Source organism: Xiphophorus maculatus, chromosome 20 (genome assembly GCF_002775205.1).
Source record: "Xiphophorus maculatus strain JP 163 A chromosome 20, X_maculatus-5.0-male, whole genome shotgun sequence".
In the NCBI taxonomy this organism is placed as follows: Eukaryota; Metazoa; Chordata; class Actinopteri; order Cyprinodontiformes; family Poeciliidae; genus Xiphophorus; species Xiphophorus maculatus.
In genome coordinates, this window is record NC_036462.1 from 31,495,079 (window position 1) to 31,511,881 (window position 16,803).

Genomic DNA, 16,803 nt, shown 5'->3' on the forward strand with positions numbered 1-16,803 from the left:
ACAATCATTATTGTGAATAAAAAATTAAATACATTGGTGACCGGTGTACATTGCGTCCGGAGTGGATTACATTCTGTCAAGCCTGCATTTGAAATCTATAAACCTTTGTTCGATTTGCTTCCAAGCTTTTCTCTTTTCTTTCTTTTTTTTTTAACTAAAGGTTGCTCTCCTTTTTTTTCAGTGTACTTGTGGGTGTTGGGGGCAGAGCTTCAGTCAGATCTTGGCCTCCCTCGCAGAGCAGGGGGTCACGTTCAGCAGAAGGAGTCACAGTAGTGGCGAGCGGCTCGCGTTTACGTGGAAATGTTGTCCGGTCCAAATGATGGATGCCACCGACTCCCCTGACCCGTACAGCCGCCCGGCGCGCAGGACGCAGTGGATCGTGAGCACCCTGGCTTACCATTACGGACTGGACCGGGGAGTGGAAAACGAAATCATCGTCCTGGCCACCGGCCTGGATCAGTATCTGCAGGAGATATTCCACCACCTGGACCACCGAGGACTCGGCAAAATCCCCGAGGAGGACTTCAACGTCCTGTGTGAAGTTCTGGGGCTGAGCGAGGACTCGGAATCGGAAGAGTCCGCCGGAGTGCTGGGCAACCTACCCAGCGCGCTCACCTTCAGGCACTTCCACGCCAAGCTGTGCGGCTACTTCACCACGAAGGCGGGATGCCAGTACGAGAACGACCGGCTGCTGGTCGGGACCGACAGCGAGCACATAGAAACTCAGATCCGTCTGCGGAGCCCCCTGAAGCGGCGGGAGACGCTGCTCTCGGTCGGTGCGAGCGGCGGCTGCTCTCCCGCGCCCTCCCCGGCGCAGCGGCGCGCTTTCGGCTGCAGGCTCGGCTCCCCGGGCTCCTGCAGCAGGGAGTGCTACGAGGAGATCGTGGCTCTGGAGGAGGCGGAGGACAGGATAGGGAAGCTGGAGGATGAGAATGCGAGTCTCAGGGAGCTGGTTGAAGACATGAGAGCCGCGCTGCAGAGCAGCGACGCTCGTTGTTTGGCTCTGCAGGTGAGAAAGGCTTGAACATACCTTTAGTTATTCATCTCCATCGGAAACAACCAATTAGAGACAGGAGGAGGGTCTTAGCGCTGTCAATCACTGTCATGTACTCTGCTCAGATTTTCTTCCTTCTTCTCAAGAGAGCCTGCCATGAATGCTCAGTTAGCATAGCCACTGACACCGGAACACCAGAACAGTCAGCGATGCATGCACAAGTTTGATTGGACCTTCATCCCGGATCGGCTTGGTCGTTTTTGACGGAGAACATTTAAAGTTAACTGGAAATATTTTGGTATTTTAAGGACAAAATAAATTTTAAAAATTACAATAATGTAACACAAATTAACAAAATCAGTTAAAAGAACTTTTTTTTCTAAATCCCCTGGAATTACTTTAAAAAAAAAAAAACGTATGAAACTTTAACAAAAACTGTGTGTGTGTGTGTGTGTGTGTGTGTGTGTGTGTGTGTGTGTGTGTGTGTGTGTGTGTGTGTGTGTGTGTGTGTGTGCGTGTGTGTGGGTGTGTGTGTGGTGAATTTTTGGTTTAAACACGTTTGTTCTTCATTCAGTGCTTAGACAATCCAGACAATCGCTCAAGTAAGAGCAGCAATGCTTCACTATAAAACCACTCAGGTAAAAGCAAAAAGTACAGCGTAGGAAAAATACTCCTGGAAGCATATTCTTTTTTCAAAAATAAATAAATAAATATATTGTCATTGTACTAAACGACTCTGGTGTTGACCTCCTTATGCCGCACCGTCCCTCAGTACACATCACCTGCTCTTGCTTAAATCCATCAAACATTCAAGTTAACCCAGTTTGGAGTTGGACAGCATGCCTTTAATGATGACGTGGTCAAAACACTCACTTGGCTAATAGTTGTGCACACAGTGTAGTTTTATCGCGAGCAGAATCTCACACACGAAGACCGCTGGTGAGAGTTGCAAAGATTGGACTGGTGAGCAGCTGGCGTGTTCACAACACGCACTGGAGGTCCTGAATGGTGACGCCACACTAGGTGTTACATGAATATTCTGTGGCGGCAAAAATTTCTTGCAGCCAGTCAGCAAAAGACGCTTAAACTGAATAGTCATGTTTGTGTATCTTGTCATGTCGTCACCCGGTCTGGATGGGGTTGCCACAATAGAAAACATCCGACAGTTGTTGAATCGCAGGCAGTTCCTGCTCACACTGTCACTGTCGATCTCTAAAACAGACGCCGAGCGCAGCTGCAACCGGGACGGGAGACGACGTCTGACGTATCTCTCATATCAAGGCTGATAAACTAGCATGCGATCTGTAAAAAAAAGGAAAAGGCTCAAATATCCAGTCAGTGCTCAGGACTAAATGCGTTTGATCCGGAACTTTTTGCGACTCAGAACTGTAAAAAGTGTCCAACGCGTACCCTCTGATGTCATCATTGGTCTGCTGGGACATCAGTCCATCCCACATGCTGGCCAGTTTCCCGCCACAATCACCTGCTGTCATGCAGACTCTCACCTGTGGGACTCCTAATAACACGTCTCCAGGCGTTCCTGTGAACCCAGCTGACCTGAAACACCACCAGGGTGATCAAAGGTTCTGGATCTCACAAATACAGCATGTCCACTTTTCATGACATACTGTTAAGTTTGTTAAAGTTATAATTACTTTCATTTTTTGTAACGAAAATGTATTATTATTATTATTATTATTATTATTATTATTATTATCATCCATTGATAGACAGAGTTTAAAAAACACAAGTATAGCTTTATGTCAAACCACACATTTTTAAAGTGTATTTCTGAGACTTTTGCTTTTTATTTTTAAGATTACATTGAAAATACAATACTTCTTACTTTTTTTCTTCAGAATATTGTATTTTTTTTGTAATTTTTTTTTGCTGTGTGACTTCTGAAGGGAGCTGCCATTGTTACAGGTTACGTCCTAATACAGAAGAGTCATTATTTCTTAACGTTATTTACATCCAATGAAAGATGTCAAAGTTGATGTAGTGGTTGACTTGTGAAAGCATATTTGAAGTTAATCTAAATATGTATTTTTCAGAGGAGATTAAAAGTCTTTAAGTAAACAGCGTATGATTGAGGTATTTTGGAAATGAAAAAAAAAAAGATCACCATCACTCCACTTGTCGGCACCATTTAAGCTCTTTATAGCTCATGATGTTCCAGTCGCTTGCATCTACATACCCAGGACTGTTTTAATCTGAAATATTCCTTTAATGAACTTTGTCAACCAGTCAAACAACAAAACGTTCAGTCGGTTTGTGGGATTATCTTCACCTCCTCTCTTCACATCGCAGGTCGGCCTCTGGAAAAGCCACTCCAAGCATAAACCAAGAGAAGGACGTTTCGTTTCCCCGCGGACGCTGGCCTCCCACAACAACATGGCCAACAGCCCCAACAGCAACCTCAAGAGCCTGCAGAACCTCATCCAAGAGATAGAGTACCTGCACAGCTCCAGAGAATGGCAGGTGGAGGAGACGGCGTCGCGCAACCAGAGACTGGAGCAGGACCTGTGGCGCTGTAAGGAGGCCGTCGCTGCGTTGGAAGACAGCAACAGGCTTCTGAAGACGGAGCAGGCGAGCATGAGGAGGAAGGTGGAGGAGGCCCGGCAGGCTCTGCTGAGCGGACTGGAGAAGGTGAAGGACCTGGAAGCGAAGGCCAGTCGTGTTCCGGCGCTGCAGAGGCACGTTGTCCAGATGGAGTCTGAGCTGCTTTACTACAGGTACAGACGCTTCACTTTACGTAACGTTAAGCTGTTTATCAGAGCAACACCACATGTGTTTTAGGTTTTAGACAACCTCAGAAGCACAGTCAGTGGAGTATTTATATATATATACTGATCATACCTTCTGGTGGTACTCTGACCAGCAGCCCTGGTCAGAGTGATGTAGTGATTGAATCTGTGTATGCACAACTGCGTGCATACACAGAAAAAGGGTTAGTTTTTCTGCATGAAGTGGCAGGTTTGTGGCGTTTGCAATAAATAATCGATTCCCGCACTGCAAAAAAAAAAAAACACAAAATCTTACAGAGTATGTTTTGTCTCTTTTCTAGTGCAAATCTCTTAGTGCACTTGGAGAAAAGACAAAACTAACTTACAAGTAACTATTCAGCAAGTTACAGGAGCTTGTTTTAAGTAAATAACTTTTTAATATTGATGAAAAAGTGCTAGTTCCATTGGTAGGTCATTTCGCTTATAAGAGGGAAAAATGTCTTGTTTTAAGTGAAATAATCTGCCTATGCATTTTCATCAATATTAAGTTGGGTAATTAAGAAACGTAATAAAGCAAAATTACAAATTTATAAAGAAAACACCATACAGACAACAATTCAACAAACGTTACATTTTGTCAAGTGCCATCACCAAAATGGTAAAACATCAAATATGTTGGTCAATGTTTCATTTATTATGGTTCAAAGGCAACTTACTCTAAAACAGCTGAGTGTTTAGTCTGGATTTAAAGGAATTCAGCGTTTTGGCTGTTTTGCAGTTTTCTGGACGTTTGTTCCAGATTTGTGACGCATAGAAGCTAAAAGCTGCTTCTCCCTGGTTTGGTTCTGGTTCTCGGGATGCAGAGCAGAATCAGAACCAGAAGACTTGAGTGGTGTGGAAGGTTAATACAACAACAACAACAAATCTTTAGTATATGAAACTGGATGAACAGAAATACAGATGAGGACGTGTCTTTTTCTTTTTTTGGAAAATTGTACATTATGATTCAGCAAAAACAAAAATGCCAAAATATCCCAAGAAAATAGCTAGTGAAAAGTCCGGCTAGGTGTGTGGGCTGTTGGGCCGTTCTGGCTCTGGGAGGTACAGCAGACGGAGCAGATGTTCCGTCTGCTGTACCGTGTACGAGCTGTTTAGCGTCACCTCCCGTGTACTGAACCCACTTTTAAGTCGGGGCCTGAAAAACGCTCATTTGTCAGTCTTGTTGAAATAAAGGGACCGGGTTTTGGCAGATTGTTGCACGAGAAGAACCTTAGTGATGAAAAATCCAGTGTTGATGAATTGTAGATCCTCCTAAAGCAGAACAAAATGACTCTGTTTACCTTGGGCTTAATGCCTGAGATGCTCGTGCTTTGCTGTTCGAAGGGCTGACGTGGGTAACTTTTTCCATTTTCAGCCCCGATCTGTTGAACTTTGCTGAGCGAGCTTCGTGTGCAGCCGGTCAGCCAGCCGGTCAGCCAGCCGGTCTGGCTCAAACTCTTGTTTTGGAACGGTTGGCTTTGGTGGGAGTCAAGGTGTAATTGAACTTTTGAAGTACAAAGCGTTTCGGTTAAATGTTTATCTCTCATTCGGTTCCTCCTGCTTCAACCGTATTATCAGTGTCCGCAACTGTGGCTTTTTGGCTTGCAGATGTCTCTAAATACTTATAATGTTCTCTTCATGCTGCTAAGACACAGACTGGCATGAGCAGACATGTGATTAAAGCTCATGCTACAGCCTGCTTTTGGGTTATTTCAAATAACAAATTTGAGAAGTCTAGGTGTTGTCCTGTGACCCACATTCTGCTAATCTACGCAAACAGGGTTCCAAAGTCTTCTCACCGCTCTTCCATAGACGCTGCGATGGCAAATAATTCAACACCACAAAAGCAACAGAGAGGTCTATTGAGTGAGAACCTGAACAGCTGACGGTCCTCATCAATCTCTGCTCACTTCTTTCATTCTGCCTCCAAATGAAGAATAGCGGAGTCTCCTCTATAGAAAGATCTTAGCAACTGATTCCCCATGACCGTTTGAACTGAAGGCCTGACACTTCCTTGGTCTCAGCTCACCCAAATACCACTTTAGATGGTACAACGTCAAGTGGTGTAATTAGGAATTTGAAGTAGATTATTGATCATGTTGTTTTTTTAATTATCGCTGGTACGGAAGTTTGTCTCTGACTATCAGCATTCTTCTGATTCACATTTCACAAGCATTAGCAGGTTAAAAGCTAACACACACACATGCATATCAATTCAAAATTTGAACTAAATTCAAAATACAGAAATCCATTTATTTATTTTTCCCCCCAGCGTTTATAACAGGTGTTTCATTTCTATTTAGGCTTTTGCAGCCATTTTGCAACAAGTCTTGGACATCATATCTGCCATTTCCAGACAAGTCAGATATGATCTTTTTACATCACTAAAGACATTTAACACTTCTCCCAAACCCCTACTCCCATGTAAATAAAACATGGATTTTTTTTGGTTTGTTTTACCAAGCAAACCACACTACTTCGGGAAAAAGGTTACCTCAGACAGATGACGTCAAAATCAAAATAACAAAGCACTCAACAACTCTAAAGTTCAATGCTAGAAGGCTAATGACATGAGCTTGTTTTGGGTGAACAGGAACTCGACACCTTGCGGTCATTGTGTGGGTAGATTTTGTAGAATATGAATCCTTGATTATGGAAAAAAATAATAATGGTTGAGCTCTTGGACCTGTAGTGAATCCAGCTGCCAGAGGTCTGTTTGAAGAAGCCTTTAGGAGGTTGAATCTTAAAAAAAAGTCTTAAAAGCCCAGTTAGTTGAAGCCTAATAATTGCCCTCAGCAATTATTAATCAAATCTGAAGAACTCCTCTTAGGGATTTTGAGCTATCGGCTTCAGTTAAGGGATGGGGGGATTAAAAGTTATCAAAATCTTGGATGTGGCCAAGCCTGGTGTTCTCGCCAAAGCAAGTAAATCCCTGTAACTTTAACACAGAAGGGCTAACATGCATAAAACTTATCATGAGTCATCCATGCTGGATGCCCAATGATACTGCGGTGGTCATATATTCACATCATCAAAGCCCCATCCCATCAGAACAGGAAGTCACTTTTTTTCTTTCTTTCTTGGAACACTCCATTCTCTAGACCCTTTTCACCTAATCAACATAATCTTGTGTCACATCATGGATAACAGGTTGGTTTCACTTGCTTTAAAGCAAAAGGAGTTTCTGCTGGTGGCGAAGTCAGACGTCACGCCGTTGCTTCCGAATCAGAATCAGTGTTTGCTTTCCCAGCCGGACTCCCTGGCTCCCAGAAGTTCCACCAAAGCATTTCGGTGGATGATCCAGGTGTAAGTGTTTCTAAAGGGCAAAACAAAGAGTTTTCACGTGACATTTAAAATGTCATCGTTATCATCAGGAATGCTTGAGACGTAAGGTCTTGGAGCGGCAGCCTTGCGACATCAATTAAAGAGCATTCAGTCGCTGGCTAGCCTGCATGTGACAAACTTTCAGCAGGGTTAGCTCTTGAATATGAGTGTAACCAGAGCAACCAGGAAGCCTTGTGTTTGTTTCACTACAGCTGCCGGCCTCCTCCCCCACAGTGGCTTAAACACAACTCTCCGACTGATTGCCTGTAAGTCCGTTACGCTTCCTACTGAACAACGAGAGCCCAAAAGAAATGTCTTACAGCATCGACAGACTTGTGATAGCGGGACGTAAGCGCAAGCACCCGGTGATTTTTGAGGCGGGCTGCTGAAAATCTGCTCTCTTTTTTCCCCCTCCTACCTTTTAGCTTTCCTCCTCCAAGATATCATCTGGAAACACTTACACAGTGATTTATGAAGGCCCCTTATTGGTCCCCCCCCCCCAACAAAAAGGGCAGCCAGCAAAAGAAAGATTGAAAATTTTGAAGCATTACAGAAGCACTGAGCCGCCCAAACTGCATCATCAGGCTTTTAAAAAAAAAATATATATATATATGTATCAGGGGAAAAGATAATAAACTGATTATGACACCAAGAAAGTTGTTAAATATGCACAGGAACCGCTTTTTACATCTACCTGCATGTATGAAGCCGTGTTTTCTGAAGGTTTCTTCCAGCGCTGCACACTAACAGCGCTGTTCTACCACTGACCCACTTTGCTGTAAAAATGTCTCAAAGACCCAGAGTCTGGCTTCAATTACCCCACCCAGATCTGGCGTACGGCATCACACGGCCTCTATAAAATTATCGTGGCAGCGCAGTAACGCGCACTACTTTTTGTTGTATGTTCTCTTTCATGTTTGCAAATCGGCTCCAACCGAACTGTCGACGGTGTGCACGTGGAAAGTGCGGTTTCAGCGCAGTGTACTCTGAGAATGTGGAGAGACGGCCTCTCATCGCACATCCACAGGATTCGAACCACGCAAACCTACACATAGATTCACATGTTTCCACTATTTCTTTGAGCAATCAGTTGAAATCAATAGTCATTGCAGTTGTGTTAAATATAACCGTGCACTGTTAGCAGAACATCAGTCTACACAGATTGAAGGTTAATTCCTGTTAATCATGATGATGTCCTGCTTACAGCTAATCGAAATGCAACATTTAAGATTGGAATAATCCATCAGACCCATAAAAAAAAGAATACAGAAATATAGGCTTAATAAAAGAAAAGTATGCTTAAAGCTTAAGCTCAAAAGCTACTCTTAATCCGACAATCGAGCTCTATCAGAATTCATGCACGAAATTTTATACTAAATCCCATGATTTCTACCATTATGTTATTTGGCACTCATCATCGTCATCATCGCAATAAATACTGCAAATGGAAATCTCAGGTCCCGATGGCCGTCTGTAGAAGAATGAACGACTCCATGCCTGTTCTGAACCCGATGTCTTCCAGGTCTGAGATGTCCAGACTTCAGCCAGTGAGCAGCGCCGGGGCAGAGCAGCGGCCGTGCTGCCAGGACCTCCGACACGACCGCCGTTCACCAACCGGCCGCGCTGTGACCACCCCTGACAAGAGTGAGGAATCTTTGTCTTCTAGGCCCCGTCATGATTACGGCTTCTGCTGGGCGATAAATTGTCCCAGATGTTATCACAATGAACAATAATATCGTTGTTTTGAGACCATTTTCAAGTATTATGATGCGGGAACACGTTCTCAGAGAGCAATAAACTTTGAATTCTGATGAACATTTAACAACTGCAAGTGGAAGACATTTTAAATATCCAAAATAAATCAATAATTTAAAAAAACTACAGAATTAATTATGAAGCCTCTGTAAACAAATTGTCCTAGTAGAGTCCAAAGCACCAGACTGAAGACTTTTGTCATTAAGTTTTTGACAGAGAGAAACAATAAATCATGCAAGTGGAAATTATTGAGCTTGTTTTAAACTATCATACTTAATAATTGATCTATTGCTTATTCTGACAGGCTTACCCAGTAGCTACACATTTTACTTTTATCTGAATACTTACAATGTCTCAAAGAGTATTCAAACCCTTTGAATGTCCCATTACACCTCCAGACCATCAGTGTATTTTCTGGGGATTTTTTTTTTTTTTTATTGATAGAACATAACAAAGTAGCCCAAAATCATGACGTGACAGGGAAAAATTTAGGTCAGGACTTTGACTAGGCAGTGATTTAAACACTTTTATTGTAGCCCTGACTGTATGCAGCATGTAGGTTGATTGTCCTTCTGGAATGTGACCTGTCTAAAATCTTCTAACAATAACCCTTTTCTTCTGGGATTCTCCTGGATTTAACTTCATCCATCTTCACCCTTTAATCTGACCATCTTCCCTGTTAGATTTTAAACTCACTGATAAACTGTGGTCAGTCCTCAAAAAGTAGGTGGATCGACTAAAACCAACAGACTGACAGAAGTCAGGGAGAATTAGAGGCGCTTTAAAGAAGATGCTGCAAATAAGGACCCTATATAAACTTGGCGCTATTGAAAATAATGTTTCTTAATATTCTCACAAAAACAGATAAAGAAAAAAACTAAAAATCTTAAAAGATTTTTGTCATTGCAAAAACGCCGAATGACTGTCGAGCTCTTAGTCCTTCGGTTCAGAATAAAATAGGCCTTTAGGTGTTCTCAGGTGACGGTGCTGCAGCAGTAACGCTGTCGATGTGCTGCAGTGCCAGTCGAGGAGCAGCTGTTCCGCTCGGTGGAAGGCCAGGCTGCCTCGGACGAAGAAGAGGACAAACGGGCCGGAGACCAACAGAGGCAGGTGGAGGAGGTGAAGAGGATCCTAACCAGGCTGTCCTGCTGTGGCGGAAGGTAAACTCACCTGGGAGGTCACTAGGAGGAAACTCGCAATCACATAGAAAATGTTTTTTGGGGTGGAAGGTTCCTTTGAAATGTGCTACTGTGTTACCTGTGTGTCGTATTATTAAAGTAGAAGTGAAGTGAAAAGGCCGGACACAAGGGGAGTCGGTTCAGGCCTTGTTTTGGATCAGACCGACTCCGTTAATTTTCCATCTGCTTTAGAGTACATCTCAATCACGGTCTGCAGTTCTGCTCGCCCAGCGCCTGAGTCTGAGTGTTCGCCGTCCCTCGTACGAGCCGGGCAGCTTCTCAAAGGCCCGAACAGCTGCCCCACTTTTTACGAATTTCACAGTATGCCCGATAACCGTCAAATCCAAAAAGCAGAAATCCAGTTATCACAGATCTAATTATGTGCACATCTTCAACATCCTCGCCTGATAATATGGACAGGCACACAGGGTCTTCCTCTTCCCTTTGCACTGTAAAAAAAAACCCAAAAACGTCTCTAATGTATGGTAAAATAGTGGCAGCTGTGGTTTCATTTGGTAAAATCCATATAAATATGGTAAAAATGTGGAGTTTATCATATTTATACAGTAAAAGTCTGTGGTTACCAGAATTCTACTGAATTTATACGATAAAGTTCCGTATTTATACCCAAAACATCCTCCCAATCACAGCTGCAGGTATTTTACCGCAAATTAGAGATGTGTGTTTTGGTTTTTTTACAGTGTGGAATACATCGTGTATCTAGCTGAATGTGTCCATTTGGACACATTCATCTGAACTGAATATGAATGGCATTTATATAATGCAAAACATCCCACTTTCTCACAGGTTTCATAAAGAGAACTTTTTATTATTTTATTTGCAATAGGATTATGTAAAAAGCATATAAGATCTACACTCTCCCTCCTTACATTTTCTTTATGGTATCTAATTTTTAAGAAGGCCTCTGTAGTTTTCTTGTTTTGTTTTTTTTTTTTATTCTTGCTCTTGTTTTTACTACTTTCTTATTTGTTAATTTGTCCCTTTTAATTGTCGCCACCATGTGTATTCTTTGGAATTGCTTTAACACCAACAATAGAAATACTGGTGAAAATACTACACAAAAATCATTCACTGTACGCCTTTCACTTCAGCTCTTTCGTACTCTGTGGTGGCCTGTCGCACAAAAACCAGTGCGGTTTGTGTTTGTAAAAGCAGAAGGGGAATGAATGACTTTAGGACTGTGGGGCTGCTACCAGACGCTGACAGAATGATCTACTGTTTGTCTGTGTTCTTCACCAGATGTGGTGACGAGGCGCTGGAGAAGCTGATGTTTCGTTTCGGAAGCTCGAGGAGCGAAGAGTGTCACGGTGCTGTGGTGGAGCTCCTGGAGAGAGTCACCAGGCTGCACAAAGAGCTGAAGCTGAAGGAAAGCCGAGCAGAGATGAACATGGACCAGGTACACACCACCAGCCATGACCTCTGACCCAACCAGGATGCTTAGGTCAGATTTAGCTCCTCTGCCTTACCCCGGTGCCAATTAGAAACATCCAATCAGAGACAGGAAAAGGGTCTTAGTGCTCGCTGTCAATCAGCCTCCATGTGGCGCTGCATGTCCGCCCCCGGCCCCCTATACTCTCTGTTACATTGCAGCTTCTTTCTGACATCAGACCCTGTTGTGAACGCTCAGGCTAATTAGAATGTCCAACGATGACGAAATAAAACAAGAAGCCAGTTTTCAAAGAGATTTGCAGTGTTTGGTCACCTTTGTCACCCAATGAAATTCACATGTCATCACCTTCCTAATATGGGGGCACTGATTTTGATCTTATCCTCCGATCTCATCCACCTCAGCGAGGATCTAAAAATCAACCGCTGTCCTCCTCTGCCCTGCAGTGAGACAGGTTTGGCTGTTAGCCCGCCCACCAGGTCATGTCTGCACGGTTGCAGTTAGCAACAGTCACCCCACTGTGACCAACTCTGCAACTTTCTTACTGTATTTAGCGACATTTCAAACAAAAGGAATTGGTATCGGCAAAAATCTGAATCGGCAGGTCAGGCTTTTTAAAAGATCGGTAATTGGAGATCGGCCAGAAAACTGCAGTCAGTGCACCCCTACTTCCTAATCTGGTTTATGTCGTTCTTTTTTTTTTTTTTTTTTTTTTGCATAAAGTGACTTCTGCAAAATAAAAAATAAAAAAATCAACCACCCCATTGTCACGTTCTTAGTGATCAACCCAGAGGTTGTGGTATTTATCCAGGGGGTGAAAATAGAGTCACATCGGATGAATGCAGCTGCGTTGCACATGACAGATGTTTGTTTCACCCCGCAGAGCTCTTCTGGTAACACACACACAGCTGCGGAAGCATCAACAACACACACACAGAGCGCAGTGACTTTATCAGGATGTGATTGTCGCTTTCCCCTTTAACATACTTTGCCTGCATGGCGGGTTGGAACCTGGAGTCCTAAATCAATTCTGATTGGTAGTTTTGTGATCTGTTTTTTGTCACAAACCCACAAATTATGTCTTCGATGTTTGATTGTTGTAGAGTTTTGTTGTTGTTGTTGTTGTTTTGTTCCTGCGATCGTTGAGAAAGATATGTTTTTTATTTTTTGTATAAAGCGTAACATAAACACAAAACCTCCTCCAAAGAGCCAAAGGACAGACGGATCTTGACTCAATTATCTTTAGGTGACACTTTTCCAACATGAAGAACACTTGTGGATTTGAAACACTGTTTTGACGTATATTTTTCTAATTAGTTCACATAAAATACTGTTTTTAAAATGAAGCAAGGATCCTGGTGATGCAGCGCGTGAGTTGCCAAGGCTTTGATCTCCTTCCAGATGAAGGACTCTCTGGTGCAGCAGCTGCAGCAGAGGGCCGAGGACACGGAGCTGCTGACCGTGGAGCTGCAGTCGCTGGACAGAGAGAAGGCCCGTCTCTCGCTGGTGGAGGAGAAGCTCGTGGACATCCTGCAGCTTCTGCAGCAGCTCAGAGACTTGGTTAGTGTCAGTGTTGCTGTTCTGTGATTCTGCAGGTCAATTCTGATTAAGTCCTCAAGCAAACGTTGCTTTCACTCTGTGTTTTGCATAAACATATTCACACATATAAGAACCATCAGTAAGTTACTTAAAAACGTCCCAAAATAAAAGGTAAAAACATGATTCGCTCTGAGAATGTAATTTTAATTCTGGTTTTAAACAGATAAAACACACTGAAATAGTGAGGTTAGGACATTTTAGACCTATTACTGTGGCAAATAAATACATTTTTTATTTGTATGTCAAACTTCCACTGATAGACCTTTTAAAGATGGAGTAAGTTTTAATCAAAAAAGCTGGATAAGCTTCAAAAATGTATGTTATATGAAAAGTGCATATACTGCTTTATTCTAATCAATTTTCTTGGTGCATTCTTGGCAGAACTGTAGCCCTGAGAACCCAAAGGTTGTACTCAAGTAAAAGTAGCGATACTTCAACCTATTTTTACTCAAGTAAAAGTAAAAAGTCTCCATCCAAGGAATTACTCAAGTAAGATTAAACAAGTATTTTGTAAAAAGTCTACTCAAGCACTGAGTAACTGATCAAAGCATAAATCCTTTAATATTTAAAAATTACATCATCAGACAGACCAGAATATTAAGTTACATATACATTTAGGTATTTTTAAGGACCAAAATGACAATAATTCATATAAATATCAAAAAATAACAAGAACAATTTTCCAAATCAGTTTCTTTCAATAAAAAAAAAGAAACTAAAAACGGCAGGTGTGTGTCAAACATTGCAGTCAAAATGTTTAAGAGAACTTTAAACACAAAAAGTGCTGTTCATAGCTGTTTTTAAAGTGCTTTATGAATAAATCCACATTGACATTAAATTTGCCAGGGGTGTCAATACTTTTTTTAAACTTTTTTAATACTTAACCCAGGATAATGCAATCCAAAGGTAAGGATTTCAAGCTGGCAGCGGCCTTTCTGTCTGCCTCACCAATGGAAACTGAGAGCATAAAATAGGATTATTGATCAATAATCAAAAACAGCTTCCAAAAATATCTGCAAGATGAGACTAATTGTAAATAATTACTTGTTTAACGACATACATGTCAAAATTGCTGGGGGGGGTTTTCCCTCTTTAATTGTAATTTCTTTTTTTCTGTTCTTCTCCAAAGTTTCTGATTAGGCTTAGGTCTTGTAATCCCAACAGTGTGAGAATGAGAACATTTATAGCACTTGTTGCACATGTGTGAAGGCGTGTGGGTGTGTGTGAGTGTGTGTGCGTGTGCGTGTGTGTGTGTGTGTGTGTGTGTGTGTGTGTGTGTGTGTGTGTGTGTGTGTGTGTGTGTGTGTGTGTGTGTGTGTGTGTGTGTGTGTGTGTGTGTGTGTGTGTGTGCGTGTGCGTGCGTGTGTGTGTGTGTGGTCATGTTTCTCTTTTAAAGTGCCTTTTAATGACCCAACATCCAGCTGAAACTATTCTCCGTCTTGTTTCAGAACGTCTCCCGAAGGTCCCTGGGGAAAATATTGCTCAGTACTTTGGAGTCTGGCAGCAACCCACAACACGGTTAGTGGACCGAGCACGGCCCAAACGAGTTCTACGAAACGACACAGCGGCATTTACTGTCAGACAGAGCGGGGAATTGCGTGAAGTTTCTGCTGGTTTGCTTGTGAATGTGCTCCGACTCAGCTCGCGTCTGCTCCCGTCTTCCTCACAGGCAAAGCGCACATCCTGGAGGTGCTCGGCGCTCTTTACCACGAACTGGCTGCGTGCAAGATCCTTTCATCTCATGGACGTCTGCAGAGTCAGCAATCACTCCACAACCTCATCATCTCCTGCTGAACAAGACCGCCACCCTCTGGGCCCACCGCCAAAGGAGACCTTAATGTAGTTGGTCTCCAGTATATATATATATATATACTATATATATATTGGTTTACTATATATACACATATATAGTAAACCAACCTTATTAACGATCCTCTAGCTTTAAAAGCTAAATTTATCCGATTTATTGGATAAATTGTTGATTAAATGTTCATGTTTCTACACATTTATTCATTGTTTGCTCTTTTTTTTCTTATGGAAAAGATTTTAAAGTTGACTTAAGTTGATAGAGGTCCTTAAGACGCCTTCTCTCTTCTATTCAAGGATGTGCATGCCCGGCAAATTTTGGAAATTTTGTACACACATTTTGGAAATTTTGTTCAATCAACAAAACACGGGGGTTCATTTTTATTTACAGAACCTTGTGAGTGTTTCATTTCAAATTATTCCCAGATGGGGGGGTTTCTTTTTCTTGTTTTTCTTTTGTTGGCTTCATTTCAGCTACTGCTGATGAAAAACGCTCCCCTCAGATGCAGTTATCTCTTCTGATGCGTGACCAAACCACCCACAACAGCTCACCGCGCCATCACGCTTTTATTTTGAAATCCGACACGCAAAATGAAGCAGTGACGTGTCCAATGTAACGCGAGGCGTCTTCGTCAGCCGTGCAGTCAGACCCTGCTGTTTTCCTTCTTCACTTTTGTTATGCTTCTCAACTTCTCTTCCAATTCTGTTTTCCCCATTTTTGTTTCCTTGCATTGGATTTTCTTTTCCTTTAGTTTGGGGTTTTATTCACTGTAAGCCTCGCTCCTATTAGCGGCCTTAGAGTTTTATGTTCTTTATTTGGAGTCTTGATGTATGTGTCTGAGGTTGAACTTACTTCGATTTAGTACAGTTTTGTTATCAGTAAATCTTTAATTTTGTAAATTGTAGTTTCTTTTTTTTTTCTTTTTGTTGCTTTTGTATTTGCGTTCTCTTTCCGGTGTGGGTTTGGGTCTTAAATGTCTTTTAAAGAAAACTGGAAATATGAAATTGACACTATGCAGCACAAGCACCCCCTACTGGCCTGCCCGTGACATTGATGCCACAAAGGAACGTGTCAAACCCCCAAAAATCCTAACAAATTATTCAAACCCTCAAGTCTCTCAAGCACCTCTTGCAGAGATTCCCCAGTTAGCCAAAGCTATTCAAAAATAGCAGAGAATTTTAACAGAATCCCAGGAACCAACGCCTACCGTTTTCAGCAGAGACCCAATGACCTACAATGAATGGAGGACATCTTTCACCTCACTTGTGGACTGTAAAGGCATATCTGCTGACAAGCTTCACCTAATGAAAAGGTATGCCGTCTTCAACATTTTTGTAACAGTGATGAAGAATGGCGAAGGCTTGACCAGCATTATGGTCAAGCCTTTATTGTCCACAGAGCTTTCAGAGGCAAATTGTGTAAAAGGTCTAACAGGCTGAGAGGATGCTGATGGTTCACAGACATTTTTAGATGTCTTCAAGCCACGTCACGTGTCTACTTGATCATTCTAAAGCAAAGGAAAGGTTTCATGGCCCTATCAAACCAGCTTCAGATGAAACCATGGCCATGTGTGGCTTTATACTGGTTGTCCTGTTCAGCAGCTTGTTTTTTGTTGTTGTTCATAGAGTGACCTTGAGATTGTATAAAGGTGCCTATCAATAAAATAGAAATGATTATTATTTGATGTAAAATGTTTTCCTATCAAAAAAAAAAAAAAATAGAGAGAAGAAAAAAAAAATCTATATAACTAATTCAACTTCCTCCCATACAATTTGAGGACAGTTTGCTGAGGACCTGCGTATTTTCCAGCATCGTCATCGAAGCAAAGCGAAACAGATCATGAAGTGGTTCATGATGAGAAAGTGAAAGTTTGGGCATGTTGACCACAAGTCCAAAGCTTCAGTGTCAGGAAGATCTTCAGGGTCTTTAATCAGTTTAGCAAAAACACAAATTGTTGTCAGCGCCAATCGAGC

At 42.2% G+C, this 16,803-nt stretch overlaps 2 protein-coding genes across 2 annotated transcripts in view; both read left to right on the top strand.

The window, feature by feature from the left end:
* efcc1 (EF-hand and coiled-coil domain containing 1) lies at positions 1-16,509 on the top strand. The gene is made up of 8 exons (XM_014473986.2): positions 1-1,009; positions 3,305-3,729; positions 8,606-8,727; positions 9,857-9,998; positions 11,277-11,433; positions 12,826-12,984; positions 14,472-14,541; positions 14,693-16,509. Exons 1-8 carry the CDS (start codon positions 317-319, stop codon positions 14,815-14,817), a joined length of 1,893 nt encoding a protein of 630 aa, XP_014329472.1. The 5' UTR covers positions 1-316; the 3' UTR covers positions 14,818-16,509.
* The window catches only part of cfap57 (cilia and flagella associated protein 57), a 19,998-nt gene continuing 19,313 nt past the window's right edge, over positions 16,119-16,803 (top strand). The window contains exon 1 of the mRNA XM_023325537.1: positions 16,119-16,142. The gene's annotated coding sequence lies outside the window, so the exon portion shown is untranslated. The remainder of the gene's footprint in view (positions 16,143-16,803) is intronic.